This window comes from Thamnophis sirtalis, unplaced genomic scaffold (genome assembly GCF_051295495.1).
Source record: "Thamnophis sirtalis isolate CommonGarterSnake01/CBP01778 unplaced genomic scaffold, rThaSir2_p1.2 scaffold_11, whole genome shotgun sequence".
NCBI lineage: Eukaryota > Metazoa > Chordata > Lepidosauria > Squamata > Natricidae > Thamnophis > Thamnophis sirtalis.
The window spans coordinates 25,149,141-25,165,327 of NW_028261391.1; the positions used below are offsets into that span (position 1 = coordinate 25,149,141).

The following is a 16,187-nucleotide window of genomic DNA, read 5'->3' on the forward strand; positions in this document are numbered from 1 at the left end:
GAATACGGAGGAGGCCCAATCTGTGTGATCTAATTGGTCGCAGGGAGGTGATTGGCAGAAGGCGGTCTCTCAAGTATCCAGATCCACTACCATGCAGGGCTTTATGGGTGACTAACAGCACCTTGAAGCGCATCCGGAAATCGACAGGTAGCCAGCGCAGCTCGCGGAGGATAGGTGTAATGTGGGTGAACCGCGGTGCACCCACAATCACTCGCGCGGCTGCGTTCTGTACCAGCTGAAGACGCCGGATGCTCTTCAAGGGCAGCCCCATGTAGAGCACATTGCAGTATTCCAGCCTAGAGGTCACAAGGGCCCGAGTGACTGTTGTGAGTGCCTCCCGATTCAGGTAGGGTCGCAACTGGCGCACCAGGCGAACCTGGGCGAATGCCCCCCTAGCCACAGCCGTCAAATGATGGTCGAACGATAGCTGTGGATCTAGGAGGACTCCCAAGTTGCGGACCCTCTCTGAGGGGTATAGAATTTGACCCCCCAGCCTGAGAGATGGAATATTGGTGGAATCTTTGGGAGGGAAACACAACAGCCACTCGGTCTTTTCTGGGTTGAGCACAAGCTTGTTAGCCCTCATCCAGTCCATAACCGCCTCCAGGCCCCGGTTCATCACGTCTGCCGCTTCATTGAGTTGGCACGGGGCGGACAGATACAGTTGAGTATCGTCCGCATATTGATGGTATCTAATCCCGTGCCTGCGGATGATCTCTCCCAGCGGTTTCATGTAGATGTTGAATAGTAGGGGGGATAAGACCGAACCCTGAGGCACCCCATATGTTAGGGGCCTAGGGGACGATCTCTGCCCCCCCACTAACACCGACTGCGACCTGTCCGAGAGGTAGGAAGAGAACCACCGCAGCACGGTGCCTCCCACTCCCACCCCCCGCAGTCGTCGCAGAAGGATACCATGGTCGATGGTATCAAAAGCCGCTGAGAGGTCAAGGAGAACCAGGATGGAGGGAAATCCTCCATCTCTGGCTCTCCAGAGATCATCAGTCAATGCGACCAAAGCGGTTTCTGTGCTGTAACCGGGTCTGAAGCCTGACTGGAAGGGGTCGAGATAGTTTGCTTCCTCCAAGGACCGCTGGAGCTGAAAGGCCACCACCTTCTCAACAACCTTCCCAAGGAAGGGAAGGTTGGAGACTGGACGATAGTTATTAAGGACAGCTGGATCCAAAGATGGCTTCTTTAGGAGGGGTCTCACCACCGCCGCTTTCAGTGCGGCGGGGAAGTTCCCCTCCCGAAGAGAGGCGGTCACGACCGCCTGGATCCAGCCTCGTGTCACCTCACTGCTGCTGGTAACCAGCCATGAGGGACACGGGTCCAGTACGCAGGTGGAGGCATTCACAGCCCTCATGGCCTTGTCCACATCCCCGGGGGTAACATCCTGAAACTCAACCCAGAGATGTTCCATCTGATCCTCTTGTGCCTCGGCTGGAACTGCAGGGGTGGAGTCCAAGTCCGACTGAAACCGAGCAATTTTGTCCGCTAAGAATTGGGCATAATCCTCAGCTCTGCCCTGCAAGGGTTCCCCCGTCTCCCTTTTATTTAATAGGGAGCGGGTTATCTTAAACAGGACGGCTGGGCGGGACTCAGCGGACGCAACCAAGGTGGCTATGTGGGATCTTTTCGCTGCCCTAAGTGCTCTGGTGTATTCCTTGGTGCAGGTGGTTACCATTGCTCGGTTCGATTCGGACTTATTGGACCTCCATCGGTGCTCTAGGCATCTCCTCCGGCGCTTCATCTCCCGGAGTTCCTCGGTGAACCAAGGGGGTCTCCGGGATCCGCCGCCTCAGAGGGGCCGTAGTGGCGCAATCCGGTCGAGGGCCTCTGATGCTGCCGAATGCCAGGCAGCAGCCAAAGTCTCTACCGGATTGTGGGCGAAAGAATCAGGAATGACCCCAAGCTCCGTCTGGAACCTTAATGGTTCCATGAGTCGCCTGGGGCGGAACCACCTGGTCGGTTCCTCCTCCCTACAGTGGGGGTTTGGTCTCTGGAAGTCGAGCCTCAGTAGGCAGTGGTCTGACCACGACAGGGGTATGATGTCATTACCCCTCAGACCAAGATCACAAATCCACTTTTTTTCATTTTTCATCAATCCATTTTTCCAGGTTTGTGCAACAAATTGCAATATAAACTAAGAGACAAGCTTAACCCAAATCAAAACTCTAACCAATATTAAAACTAAACAAGTTCAGAATGGTGTATAAATGCAGCTGCTGGGTTTTTTAAATAATTTGGCTAAGAGAGTACGGTGCAAATCCATTCTCTGTGTAATAATAACAATGAAAGACAACTTTTAATGCACTCTGTGTTAAACAAGGTCTTTAAATTTAAAAATTGTAGTTCTCAAATAGGAATTTTGCAGTGCTTTGGAAGGTATCCATCAGTTTACAGACTCTAGATATGCTTTTTTCCTCCAGCATTCATTTCCCCCCTCTTTTTGCTGCTACGTAGTAATAAGAATGTGGGCTCTCACTTAAGGACAAACACATTATAAATAGCTCCTACTGGTTACATAAACAACAGAAAATAATGCAATTTTGTTTTCAACATTTACTGAAAAGTATGTCATAATCTCAGCATTTCTGAATGCCATGAACAATAGTTTAGAATGAAGAGCGGGCCTGGTGAAACTTCCCACAGAGTGAAATATTCCTCCAATGTTATTATATAACTCTAATTTCCAGCTATTATCCTCTTGAATCTGGGTTTGTCATCTCTGACCTCTGAAAGGCAAGCAAAGGATTTCTTTTAGAGTGCAGGATGGTTACAAAGCAGCTCACATCACCACTAAATCACTTCTAAGGTAATGTTGACTGAACAGGCAGTCTCCTTTTATTGCTTTTGGCAACACTTCATTTAGTTTCTTATGGGATTAGGATCTTATCTTGTTTTACCTTCAATCCTAACACATCCCAAGGGCTTGCAAGGGGGAACAAAAGTTTAAGAATTGGCCTTATATCCCGCTGGAAGGATTGCCCATAAGACTTTGACTAAGTCCCTGTGGGAGGTTAAAATTGTAGCCAAAGACATTAGCTTGATCCAGCAGGTTTTCACTGGTATTCATCAGTAAGAAATTTGTCTAATTTAAATGACACATTTTGACTAGGATTGTGGTTGTTTCACAAATGCTTCACATGCTTCCCAATCCACAGAAGCATGAAAATATCTGCTGTTCATTAAAGTAATCAATGTTTTTCAATCTATCAGCCTGAAGCCTGACTCTAGAAGCCTGAAAAAATGATGTCCTTGCTTTAAGAGTTGTACTGACTATAATGAGCGATTTCCTACAGAAATAGCATTTGTTTCTGCCTTGAGTGGAAGTCAGTTCTTTAATGACTAGCAGAGAGCTGTAGACCTAGCTTGCGTGAGCTCGGAAGCACTTTTTGTTATCAGACTTGTTCAGCCATAGAATTTACTGACATGGATAGATTTCTTCATAAGTAGACTAGTCATTATTTTTTTTAAAAGCCTGATTTTTTTAAAAAAAATATGAATATGGGAGTACTTTCTTAATCCGTATTTTAAAACCCATCCAATTGTCTATACCACGAGTGCAGTGGTGAAATTCATTTTTTTTTTACTGCGGGTTCTGTGGGCGTGGCATGGCTTGGTAGGCCTGCGGCAGAGGAAGGAAACTGCAAAATCTCCATTCCCAGGGGTGGCATTTGCTGGTAATTCGAACTACTCAAAATTTTCTCTACTGTTCCTTCAGAACCTGTCAGAACCTGCTGGATTTCACTCATGCATGAGTGTCAAATTGCAGTGTCATGTTGTGACATTTTCCCCCTTCACAGAGCTGGGGTGGGCATGGCCTGTGTGTGACACATGCAGTCCATGGGCCGCCAGTTTGACACCCCTGGTCTATACTTTTAGCTAGAGCTTGTTCCACTACTGCAAATAAACATTAGGACAGCTTGGAGTTTCAGAAGTGTTTTAATTTTAGCCAGCTTTGAGTGGATGTTTATTATATGTTTATTATACTTGTATGCCGCCCTATTCCCAAGGGACTCAGGGTGGCTAACAAACAAGTGGGGAGGGGGAAAATACAAAAAAAGAAGACAGAAACAAGATACACGAAACAGATTAAAAACAGCACAACAGTCACAGCAATTCAAGTGGGGCTGGGAACTCATCAGCCCCAGGCCTGCCGGAATAGCCAGGTCTTCACAGCTTTGCAGAAAGCCAGAAGGCTGGTGAGGGTCCGAATCTCCTGGGAGAGATGAAGCAAAACTTAAAAGCAGAGTGACTCCATTTTCAGCCAACAGAATCAGATGATCATGAGTGCCCATAAAAATTTCCATACATGAGCAGTATATCCACTTTAACCAAGAAGATGGTTTCTTTGAGATAAGTCTGCTAGTCAGGTGAAATTGATTCCACTTCAGTACTTAGAGAAGCACAGCATTCTACCCCTGCTGTATGAAAGAAAGCCTTGAGGCAGAACAGGCACACTCACAATGAAAATATTTGCTCAAATGTAAAAAATAACTTCAGCTGCTCATTCATTCAGATAAATCTTCTCTTAGAGACTGCGGGACAGGCCTATTGGTTGGTCACTTTAATTCTGTTGCAGGCACGAAGATAAAAATAAATCTCTAGTCTCCCTTGCATTTCTATGTCTGGTATTTCTTTGTCTTCACTTATTCCCATAAATGAAGAAATCTGGGGGTGCTAGTGTTCTAACAGATCAGGACTATCAAACGTGGGCCAGATGTGTCACGTGCTGGCCACGCCCATGCCTGGTTTAGCAGACGGGGGAAAGTCTCGATACTTCCATAATGACACTGTGACAATGCAAGTTTGACACCCCTGTAACAGATGCTTCTAGAAGCAGTTATCAGTGTGTTTGGGGAGTGAAATCCTTAAGCAGAACAATGTCAGCCAGGAGACCAGCAACAGCAGCTGTGGATATCCACCTTTTTTAAAAAGCATATGGGTATTCTTGTAAATAATAAGAGAGAGGCAGATATTTCTCTTCTCTCTGTCTCAGACATTGATAGCTTGTCACTAACCAATTTTTTTATAAGCCATGGAGCTTATTGACAGCAAAATCCCCATATTTCCTACTTTTACTTTAAAAAGGACAGCACACAAAGGTGTTCCTACCTTGCTGTATGAAAAAACAGCAAAGAGCCTCTGATGACTTGTCTCTGTAAAGGAAAGGAAAGAGTGTGGGCTTGTTTCTGTTTTGTTTTAGTCTTGGCAGTGAGAATATTGTGCAAAAATCCTATTATTAAAAAATAAAAGAGGTTAAAAGATACTGCTTGCTATTTAAATGTGCAAGGTCCCATTTTGATTAAGTCCTTAACTAAGAGGAAATTACTGAAAGAGCTAAATGATTTCCTAAATCTATTAAGGGAAGTAGTTGTTGCAGAATCTGCCAGTAATGCTTTACAAGAAAGTTTGAAGAAGCTTTCCGCTATTTATTCACAAACAGGACTGAAAAGAAGAAAATGAAAAGAGCAAGGAAGCCATTAACACAACAATCCTTGCTTTTCAGAGCTCACTGTAGATTCTCTGGTAATGATTCCTTATTTTGGCAAAGGATTGCAAGCTTGGTCTTTTAGTTAAACAGAATGAGAGAGTCTACTTTATCCACTATATTAGAAATCCATTATATTAGAAATAAATGTGAGAAACTTGTAAATTATTCAGCATGGTACTATATTAAATACACAATGAGATCACTTGAATTTTCTGGCTGTACTTCTGTGTATATAAGCAAAAGGTTTGCACTCTGATAATACATACATTGATAAAGAAATGAATACTTGGCTACTGGACCTGGTCATGTGTTATTATTAAGGCTATGAATTCAAGTACCATTCTGGTCATATGCAGAAAACAACACAGAATTGCATACTTTTCTTTCACTAAAAAAAAAATGTTTGCCATAAAAATATATTGTCCTGTCCAAATGTTGCATGTTTAATTTGTCCTTTTATATAAATATTATGTAACTGCAAAAACTGAAGAACTATGGCCTACAAGAACAACTGAATTCTGTGTTAGGAGATCCCTCGTTGAGTAGCGAAAAGTTCATGGATTCATCTGCTATGAACCATCATCAGAAGTTGGCTGTCTGTCAACAACTAATTGCACAACCACTGCTGAGCAACTGATAATGATGTATATTACTCAAAAGCATTGTTGTACAGTAGCAGCTTGGTTAGAATATATGCTGGTAGTCAAGAGAGTTGCTACCAAATCCAAGATACTAGTAACAGAATTAATTAGCAAAATGAAAAACCCTCTTAGAGAACAGAAGGCTTTCTTCAGAAAAGGACATTCTGTCCCAAAGAAGGAGGATAAAGGTCACAATGTTTTATAGATAACAGGAAATAATATTTTTTTTAATAATGGTAAAAAATAGTTCCTATGTTTTCCCATACAGTACTTAATCTCCACCATTCCAAATCACACATTCAATTATATAGTATATAGTTATAGTATTTGCTCATATTTGATTTAAAGAGGGGTTTTAGTAAAGCACGATTAATATTAAGATCAATAATATTGAAGAATAAAATGGATTTCAAAAAAATATCCTGTTACCCTGAAAATAAGACCTCTCCAGATAATAAGTCCATTTGGGCTTTTGAGGGCAAGCACTTAAATAATTCTTCCCTCAAAATAAACCCACCCTGAAAATCAGTGACGTGCGGTGAGCTTCATGGCTGGTGAGGCAAGTGCGAAAACCCTGCCAAAGCCCTGCCGCCACATCCGCCATAGAGCGGGACACATCCCGCTCTATGGCAGACACAGTGCCAGTACTTTAAAGCCCTGCCGCTGGGGCCCTGCCACCACTTTAAAGCCCTGCTGCCACGTCCGCCATAGAGCAGGACGTTGCGGCAGGGATTTATCAGTTCAGTTATCAGTTTATTAAACTTGTATGTCGCCCTATTCCCAAGGGGAGTCAGGGCGGCTAACAAACCAAATAGGGAAGGGGGGGCAATACAAAGAAACAAACAAGACAAAACAAAATACAAAAAACAGATTAAAAAACTCATCAACAGCCACAACAATTCGAGTGGAGCTGGGAACTCATCAGCCCCAGGCCTACCGGAACAGCCAGGTCTTAACGGCTTTGCGGAAAGCCTGAAGGGTGGTGAGGGTCCGAATCTCCACAGGGAGATCATTCCAGAGGGCTGGAGAAGCCACAGAGAAGGCCCTCCCCCAGGGAGTCGACAGACAACATCGGCTAGCTGATGAAATCCGGAGGAGGCCTAATCTATGGGATCTAATTGGTCATAGGGAGGTAATTGGCAGAAGGCGGTCTCTCAAGTACCCAGGTCCTATACCATGTAGGGCTTTAAAAGTAACAACTAGCACCTTGAAGCGCGTCTGGAGTGCAATAGGCAGCCAGTGCAGCTTATGGAGGATAGGTGTAACATGGGTGTACCGTGGTGCACCCACAATCGCTCGTGTGGCTGCATTCTGGACAAGCTGTAGTCTCCGAATGCTCTTCAATGACTGCCCCATGTAGAGCGCATTACAGTAGTCCAGTCTTGAGGTCACAAGGGCGTGAGTGACTGTTCTGAGTGCCTCCTGGTTCAGGTAGGGACGCAATTGGTGCACCAGGCGAACCTGGGCAAATGTCCCCCTGGTCACAGCTGACAAATGGTGTTCTAAAGTCAGCAGTGGATTCAGGAGGACTCCCAAATTGCGAACCCTGTCTGAGAGGCGTATAATTTCATCCTCCAGCCTGAGAGTTGGAATACAAGGCCAATTATTGGGAGGGAAAAACACAAGCCACTCGGTCTTGTCAGGATTGAGTGCAAGTTTGTTCATACCCATCCAGACCCTAACAGCCTCCAGGCACTGACACATCACATCGACCGCTTCACTGAGTTGGCATGGGGCAGACAAATACAACTGTGTATCGTCTGCATATTGGTGGTATTTTATCCCGTGCCACCGAATGATCGCGCCCAGTGGCTTCATGTAGATGTTAAACAGGAGGGGGGACAGGACCGAACCCTGCAGCACCCCATACTTAAGGGGCCTAGGGGTCGACCAATGCCCTCCAACCAACACCGACTGCGACCTGTCCGAGAGGTAGGAGGAGAACCACCGAAGAATGGTGCCTCCTACTCCCACCTCCCGCAACCGCCGCAGAAGGATACCATGGTCGATGGTATCAAAGGCCGCTGAGAGGTCAAGGAGCGCTAGGACGGAGGCATGATCCCCATCCCTGTCTCTGCAGAGATCATCGATCAGCACGACCAAAGCAGTTTCCATGCTGTAGCCAGGCCTGAATCCAGACTGAAAGGAATCTAGATAATCGGTTTCATCCAAGGACCGCCGGAGCTGAGAGGCCACCACTTTCTCAACAACCTTCCCAACGAAGGGGAGGTTGGAGACTGGACGGTAATTACTTAGAATGGCTGGATCCAAAGACGGCTTCCTCAGGAGGGGTCTCACCACCGCCACCTTTAGGAGGGGTGGGAAGTTCCCCTCCCGAAGAGAGGCGGTAACTATCGTCTGGCTCCAGCCCCGTGTCACCTCCCTGCTGTTCGCGACCAGCCAGGAGGGGCACGGGTCCAGCACGCAAGTGAAGGCACTCACTGCTCCCATGGCCTTGTCCACTTCCTCAGGTGTGACAAGTTGAAAATCAATCCATAAATTCCGCTCAAGACCCTCCCCTGGTACCTCGGCTGGCTCTGAGCAATTGGAGTCCAGGTCTGTCCGAAGCCGAGCAACTTTGTCCATGAGAAATTGGACAAGTTCCTCAATTCTACCTCGTAAAGGGTTGCCTGCATCCCTCCCTTTCAAGAGGGAGTGGGTTATTCTGAACAAGGTGGTTGGGCGCGACTCAGCGGAAGCAAGCAGAGCCGCAAAATATGCGTTTTTTGTTGTCCGAATTGCCAGGAGGTAGGCTCTGATGCAGGTTCTCAACAGTGCTCAGTCTGACTCGGACTTACTGGCCCTCCAGCGGCGCTCTAGGCATCTCTTTTGGAGTTTCATCTCCTGGAGTTCCTCAGTGAACCAAGGAGCCCTCCTGGATCCGCTACCTCGGAGAGGCAGTAAAGGCGCAATCCGGTTAAGAGCTTCCGACACCGCTGAGTTCCAAGCAGTGACCAAGGCCTCCACCATACTCTGGACGAGAGTATCAGGTATAACACCAAGCACCGTCTGAAAGCCCGGAGGGTCCATAAGATGCCTGGGGTGGAACCACCTAATTGGTTCCTCCTCCCTACAGTGGGGGATTGGTCTCCGAAAGTCAAGCCTCAGTAGGAAGTGGTCCAACCATGACAGGGGCAAGTTCTCAATACCCCTCAAACCAAGATCACAACTCCACTGCTCCAAGAGAAATACGAGGTCGAGCGTGTGACCCGCTGAGTGAGTCGAGCCCCAAATTACTTGGGTCAAGACCATGGCTGTCATGGAAGCCATGAACTCCTGCGCTCCATCAGAGTGCTCGCCGAGCGAAGGCAAATTGAAATCCCCCAGCACCATAAGCCTGGGGAACGCAACTGCCAACTCGGCTACTGACTCGAGGAGCGAGGGGAGAGCTGTTGTAATGCTGTTGGGAGGCAGGTACGTTAACAACAAGCCCACTTGACCCTCAAGGTCCAACTTCACCAGTAAGGACTCACACCCAACAAGCTCCAGAGCAGGGATCCTACAAGGAACTAGAGTGGGTCCCGCTCTATGGCAGACGCGGCAGCAGGGCTTTAAAGTCCTGCCACTGGGGCCCTGCCACCACTTTAAAGCCCTGCCACCGCATCTGCCATAGAGCAGGATGCAGCGGCAGGGCTTTAAAGTGGCAGCAGGGCCCCGGCAGCAGGACTTTAAAGTCCTGCCGCCACATCCCACTCTATGGTGGATGCGGAGGTAGGGCTTTAAAGTGACGGCAGGGCCCGGAGGCAGGACTTTAAAGCCCTGCCGCCAGGGCCCTGCCGCCACTTTAAAGCCCTGCCTCCGGGGCCTGAGCGGCCATGATTCCCCCCTCCCCAGCCAGCCAGCCCACCCAGCCCATTCCTCCCCCAGTGCTGCGAGCTCCAGTGGGCTGGACACGGGTGCAAGGGGCCTGGCTAAAGAAAGTAAGCGCCAGTCTGCCACTGCTGTGTCCAACAGGCCAGGTGTCTCGCGTTTATGGCAGACATAAACGCAAGACGCCTGGCCTGTTGGACACAGCAGTGAGAACATCCTGCCGCTGCCATGCTCTGCTGCTTTCCCCCCCGCCTCCTCTGACCCCACCGCTGTGAAGAAAGAAACACATGCACGCACGCACACACACAAACACAGAAATTCCTCACAATAAAAAATTACAAATTAAATTACAATAATTTTGAATCCCCCCTCCCTCCCTCCGATCCACATACCTTTTCCAGCTGTGGATTTCAACTCTCCTCTTGTCCGCCCGCCATGATGAAAATGTAAAAAGTTAAATAAAAAAGCAACTTACTTAGGTTAGGCACGATTTGCTGCTCCCAGATCAGGAGATGGGAGAACACGTGCCTTCTTTGCATAAGGAATTTTTCGCCTTTTAACCCTTGCTTAACTCTGAGCAAGGGTTAAAAGGCGAAAAATTCCTTATGCAAAGGAGGCCCATAGTTCTCTCGCCTCCCCCTGCAGTTAGCACTAAGCAGACTCCAGAGCCACTGTGACTCTGGAGTCTGGCAGCAACTACCTTAGCCTTTTTAATTATTTTAAATATTCTTTTCTTTTCCTCATGACACTGGTGATGCCCCGCCTCCCCTGCCTGCCCTGCCTGCATGTCCCTACTGAAAATGTTGCAACACAGCAGCAGCCATGAGGTGACCACGAGCATGGCTCGCCGCCTCCTGCACCTCAAAAATAATAAGACCCCCCCAAAAAATAAGACCAAGCACTTATTGGGGGGGGGGCATTAAACAAAAATAAGATCCCAGTACTTTAGAACCATGGAAAGGGCAAATAACTGAATTGCTGAGTGTTAAAGGCAAGAAACATTGAAGGAAACTATGGAAATAGCAAAAATCTGAATGTTTTCTTTATTTGCTTTTAATACAGAATGTGGAAGGCTAATAATTATTCTTGAGCTGACATTTTCAGGCAGGGAATTTAATGGTGAGAAAGAGATCTAGATCTTGCTGAGGAGTTGAAAACAAACAAATCACCAGGTCCAGATGGTATTCATCTGAAAATTCTTAAGGGACTCAAGGGTGAAATCAGTGATATTATAATAAAAACATTGCATATCCCTCACATTGCTTCTAAATAAGAGAACTGAAAAATTCCAATGTTATGCCAATTTTTGCTTATTTAATTAAATAATTGCTCCAAATTAATCCAAGAAATTGCTAGGTGGTAATCATGATACTTGTTCAAGTTAAATTAATGTTGAGTATTACTAAAAATAAATTTATCAACGTACACATGTTGTGTCAAGTGGAAGCTGTATAATAGTATTCTTGCCAATGAAACAAACCATGTATTTACATCATTGCCTCAATAAATAATTCAAATAATGACATGTTGGAAGTAGCTTGCCAAGCTTGTCCTACTTGTGGACTTGTAGATGGGTGTATCAAGCTGTAGAAGAATAAATACAGTTGTTCTGGCTCAAACATTTTTAATCTTTGAAAGTTTTGAAAATTATATAGAATTATTTGATAATTTATTTCCATTTTTCTCAGACTGACAAATTTGGTAGTAGGGCTACCTTTATTTAGGACTAAACTGGATGAGGAGCAAGAAAGATAGCATAAAAAAAGAAATAGTTTTTACAAGGGAAAGATGAAAATACTAGGATTTTCCAAGGATTTAATGGAATTAAATCAGTCCCCTGTGACTGATCAGAAAAAAGATTTGTGGTTGCCGGGAAAAGTTTATGAAAATATTCACTTGATACACAGGTGGGGTAAAAAAGACAAACGTGATGTCATCAAGATAATGGTGGAAAATTGAGAAGGAGGAGCCACATCACGATATTACACCGTGTGGTTTCGATACTCTGAGACTGCTGTTGACACTTTTGCCTCTGGAGGGTCCATTGAGACCTAAACCATCCTGTAGAGACGGTGATCAGGAAGACAAAGCCTTGCTGGTCTCAGGGATATCGCAAAATCCCTGATAGACCCAAGGGAAGTGCTTCAAGCCAGCGGTAAACAGGCAGCCCCTAGGCTGATGAAATCGGGATGCTCCAGAAGGAAATAAATGAAAAGAGAAAGTGAGTCCATCTGGTGAGATATTTTTTCTACTTTGCTAAAGACTGTCCAAAGAAATGTTTCTTTAAAGCCAAATTATATCCTTAAACAAAAGAACTGAGTGGCGAAAATAATCCTAATTAGATCGCCGTGGAAAGGTTTTTTTCTTTGTAACTATTTTTTGTGGATTGAAGTGCTCATAATATTTTTCATCTCTCCTCTTAAAGTGAACGGATTGATTTTTTTTTCCTTCTGCTCCTTGTTGCTTTATTTTTTGACTTCTGGATTAAAACCTTCCTTTTTATTTTAACAATTCTTCCTACTGCTTGCTATTAAACCACTCTAAAAGAAATCTAAAGAACTTTGCTCCCTATAGAAGGTGAAAATTAACTGCCACTCAGAAGTCAGAGGCTGGGATTTTTGAAGCAGCGTATCTCTTTTCTTTCCTTATTTGACTTCACTAACTTTGTAGCTGAAGGGTTTGCAACTTGTTTACAAAAACTGATAAAGGACCAAGGGCACGAATTGTTTTCACAGGTGCCTCTGAGAATTATTTTGGCAGGGAAAGAAAGAAAGGGGGGGAAAACAGAACCCTTCCCCTTTGAAGAACATAAAAGAAACTTGGTTCAAGTCAATTTAAAATAAAAAGTAAGAGAGGCTGGAAGGCTAGAATGGCAGTTGCTATTAGTTTCTTTTTCTTTATTTCTTCTGTTTTGGAAATATGGAGCAATACTTAGATGAGAAAACCTTAAAATTCCAAAATATCTTGGCTGGAATTCAAAATCTATTGGAAGGATATGGGAGAATTGAGAAGAAGTTGAAAGACTAGTCTTCCTCACAGCAAAAGATGATGGGGTTGGAGCCCCAAAAATTAAAGGGGAGAATGAAGATATAGAAGATAAAGATAAAACAGTAGATGAATTATTCAATGGAGCAAATGTGGGTGAAAGTGGAAAGAAGAGAATATGGAAAAGGGAATTTGACGAATTGGAGCTCCAGGACACAGAATAAAAAAAATACTAATGATGATAGACATAAGAAGAGAAATTTTTTCAGAAGCAAGATTGACAACCAAAGACAAGCTAATTTTAGTAGCAACTGGTGGGCAACGAAATTATCTGAGAGACCCTTCAAGCAACAAAGTGCAGAGAGAAGTCTATAAAAACCTTATAAAGGAGATAAAAAGAAGAATGACCACAATTGGCAAGAGAGATAAGATTTTTTGTTACTGGAAAGATATAGGTTGATAATGATTTTTGGGGTGATGATAGGAGATGGGGCATAAATAGTAAGTGATTTTTAGCCAATTATAATAACAACAAGGAAATGTTAATGGACATTGTTTAACAATATATACATGCTATGGTATTGGCAAAAGTAACTTGGATATAAATCCTAAACAGTGAGTTCAAAGTGTGGAGAGAACTCTATAAAAACCTTATAAAGGAGATAAAAAGAAGACTTACATCAAAATTGCAAGAGAGATAAGATTTTTTGTTACTGGAAAGATATAGGTTGATAATGAAAGTTGATAATTTAAAATCAGTTGATTTTGGTGATTAATAAGTAGGAATTCTTTAACTCTTGGATTGTTTTAGATTGTTATCAAATGTTTATTCACTAACAATTAATTAACTATAATAACAATAAAGAAATGATAATGGGTACAGCCTAATGATATATACATGGATGGTAATCTAGCAAAAGAAATTTGGATATAAATTGCAAATTGTGACTTGGGAAAAAGACCTATAAAATTGTATTAACAAATTTTTATTTAGATATTGTTATAAAGGCGTAAGGTTTTTTCTCTTGCAGGAGTCTGAGGAGATGAGATGGGACATAAATAATAAACGATTGTTAGCCAATTATAATAATAACAAGGAAATGTTAATGGTCATTGTTTAACAATATATACATATAGTAAATATAAATTTTAATCAATGAGTTGGAAAAAAGGGGGGAAAGGCTTAGAAACTTTATTAATTGACTTTTACTTAAAAGATGCTATAAAGGTGTAATGTTATTGGATGATTTTTTGAAATAGCTAATGAATGCCATTATGTGGTTGTGTCTTTAAGTAGGAATGATTTCAGGTAAAAGCATGTTCAAATAATTGTAGTCAAATGACAATTGTGGTACATTGATAGTAAGATATACAAAGATTTTTGACTTAAAGTGTATAATCTAATATGAACTATAAGTAATGACTGTGGAAGGGATGCACGAAAGGTATCTGTAACCAATCAACACACTTTCTACAAGATGTAATTAAGGATGATTCTTTTTTTGTGTTTTTGTTCAATTCAAAAAAAAAAGATAATGGTGGAAAATAAAAATGAATTATGCAGAAAACCCCTTAGCATATTGTGCTCTCCTACTGACCATTATGGCTCAAGATTGGCATGGTAAAATTTGAGAGAGTACAAAGAAAGGCAAATAAAATGATCAGGAGCCCTGGATCCATACTCTGGTGAGGAGGTTGACAATATTTGGATTTTTTCAGCTTAGAAAGAAAAACCTAGTGACAGTATCAGCTATCCTCAACAAATCACAAAAAGCTAAACAGATTCAGACCAACACCTTCCCCCAGAGCGGTAGACAACACTGGGAACATGAGGGGAAAAAAGAACCCTGAGTCATCCAGTAGAACAAATGGTGACTAATTCAGAATCTTCGTGGCAAATAAATTATGTTCAGTTCCATGAAGATTTTGGCTTTATGTACAACTTAGAAGCTTTTTGTATAGATCTGCATAACCGCAGGGGAAACTTATTAATAAAGGAAGCCTGAGAAAAGCATAGGACTTTAAGAATACAATTGCTATCACAATCTCTGAAAAGAATTTGGTTTTACCGTTTTCATCTGCCACAGGACATTCAAAAATAAATGTCATTAATCTATTAGTTATATTTTCATTCTACAATTTTTATTCTATACAAATCTGTTTACGATACCAAAAATGAATTAAACATTAACAATAGCCTAATCTAAAATATTAGCCCATGAACTCTAAAGGAAACAAAGTTACAATTTTCCAATTAGGATTATCCCAAAATGCACATTTGGCATGAGAATCAAAATGATACCTCCACCCCAAAATCTCTGGATATGTCTTACAGCTTTTAATACTGGAAATATAACTGGAATTTTGATTAAAAAATAAACCAAGTTCTTGATTTGAGATCAGAGAAATAGGACTTAGGAACTTTCTAGTTGTGTCCATAATTTTTAAAAAATCATTTGGATGTCATTTAGTCCTCACATATTAGTCCTCACATATGCTTACTGGTAAAATAAAAAGAGGGAAAATCCAAAACTTCATAATATGAAAGTTGTCATTTGATTTTTTTTATTGGATTTTATTTTCCCCATAAAGTTTCTCAAACCCTTGTTAATTTGTTTAAAATAATCTAAGTGCATATCAATCTTAAAGCAGTATTTTATAACATTTTACATTTCTTCATAAACTGATTCTGCCATTAGCCACTGATCTGATATATGTACACTGAGAATTGAAGGAAGATATTTAAATGAGTTGAAACTCCATGCAAACTCCCAGCTTTTACAAATCCCATGGATATTGCAATCTATATAACATAATCATTTATCAATGTATAAAAATAATTAGCATTCTGAAATTTTTATTTTTGGATAAAGACTTCAGTTACCTGTTAAGGCAAGCCAATAATTTCAATACCAAATCATATATTATAGGAGATTAAAATTCCCTGTGCCAATTAAATGGATAACAAAATAATCTCATCTGTAATAAATCATGCCAAAGGATTCCTAATCTAATTTGTGAAATAAGCAAATCCATATTTAACCAAAGCCTGCTTAAATTTCCTGCATTCCATGTAGAATCCACCTTTACCAATTCCATTTTTTCTGACGGTATGCCTAATAGTATGAATTAAGAACGTAATGTTACTTAGAGATTGTTGACCTTTTATACAATCAGACGGTGAAGGAGCGACAATCCAAAGTAACATTGAATTTACACCAGAGTTTTCATAAAAATGTTGGCATCAACAT

General features: G+C 42.6%; 1 protein-coding gene across 9 annotated transcripts in view; it reads right to left on the bottom strand.

The window, feature by feature from the left end:
- The window catches only part of P2RY1 (purinergic receptor P2Y1), a 49,130-nt gene that overhangs the window by 12,952 nt on the left and 19,991 nt on the right, over window positions 1-16,187 (bottom strand). For 5 of the 9 annotated variants that reach the window (XM_087725350.1, XM_087725348.1, XM_087725347.1 and 2 more), the window contains exon 3: window positions 5,122-5,165. The exons of the other annotated variants lie outside the window; for them this stretch is intronic. In XM_087725350.1, the coding sequence (XP_087581476.1) occupies window positions 5,122-5,165 (44 nt within the window). The remainder of the gene's footprint in view (window positions 1-5,121; window positions 5,166-16,187) is intronic. 9 annotated transcript variants of the gene reach the window in all.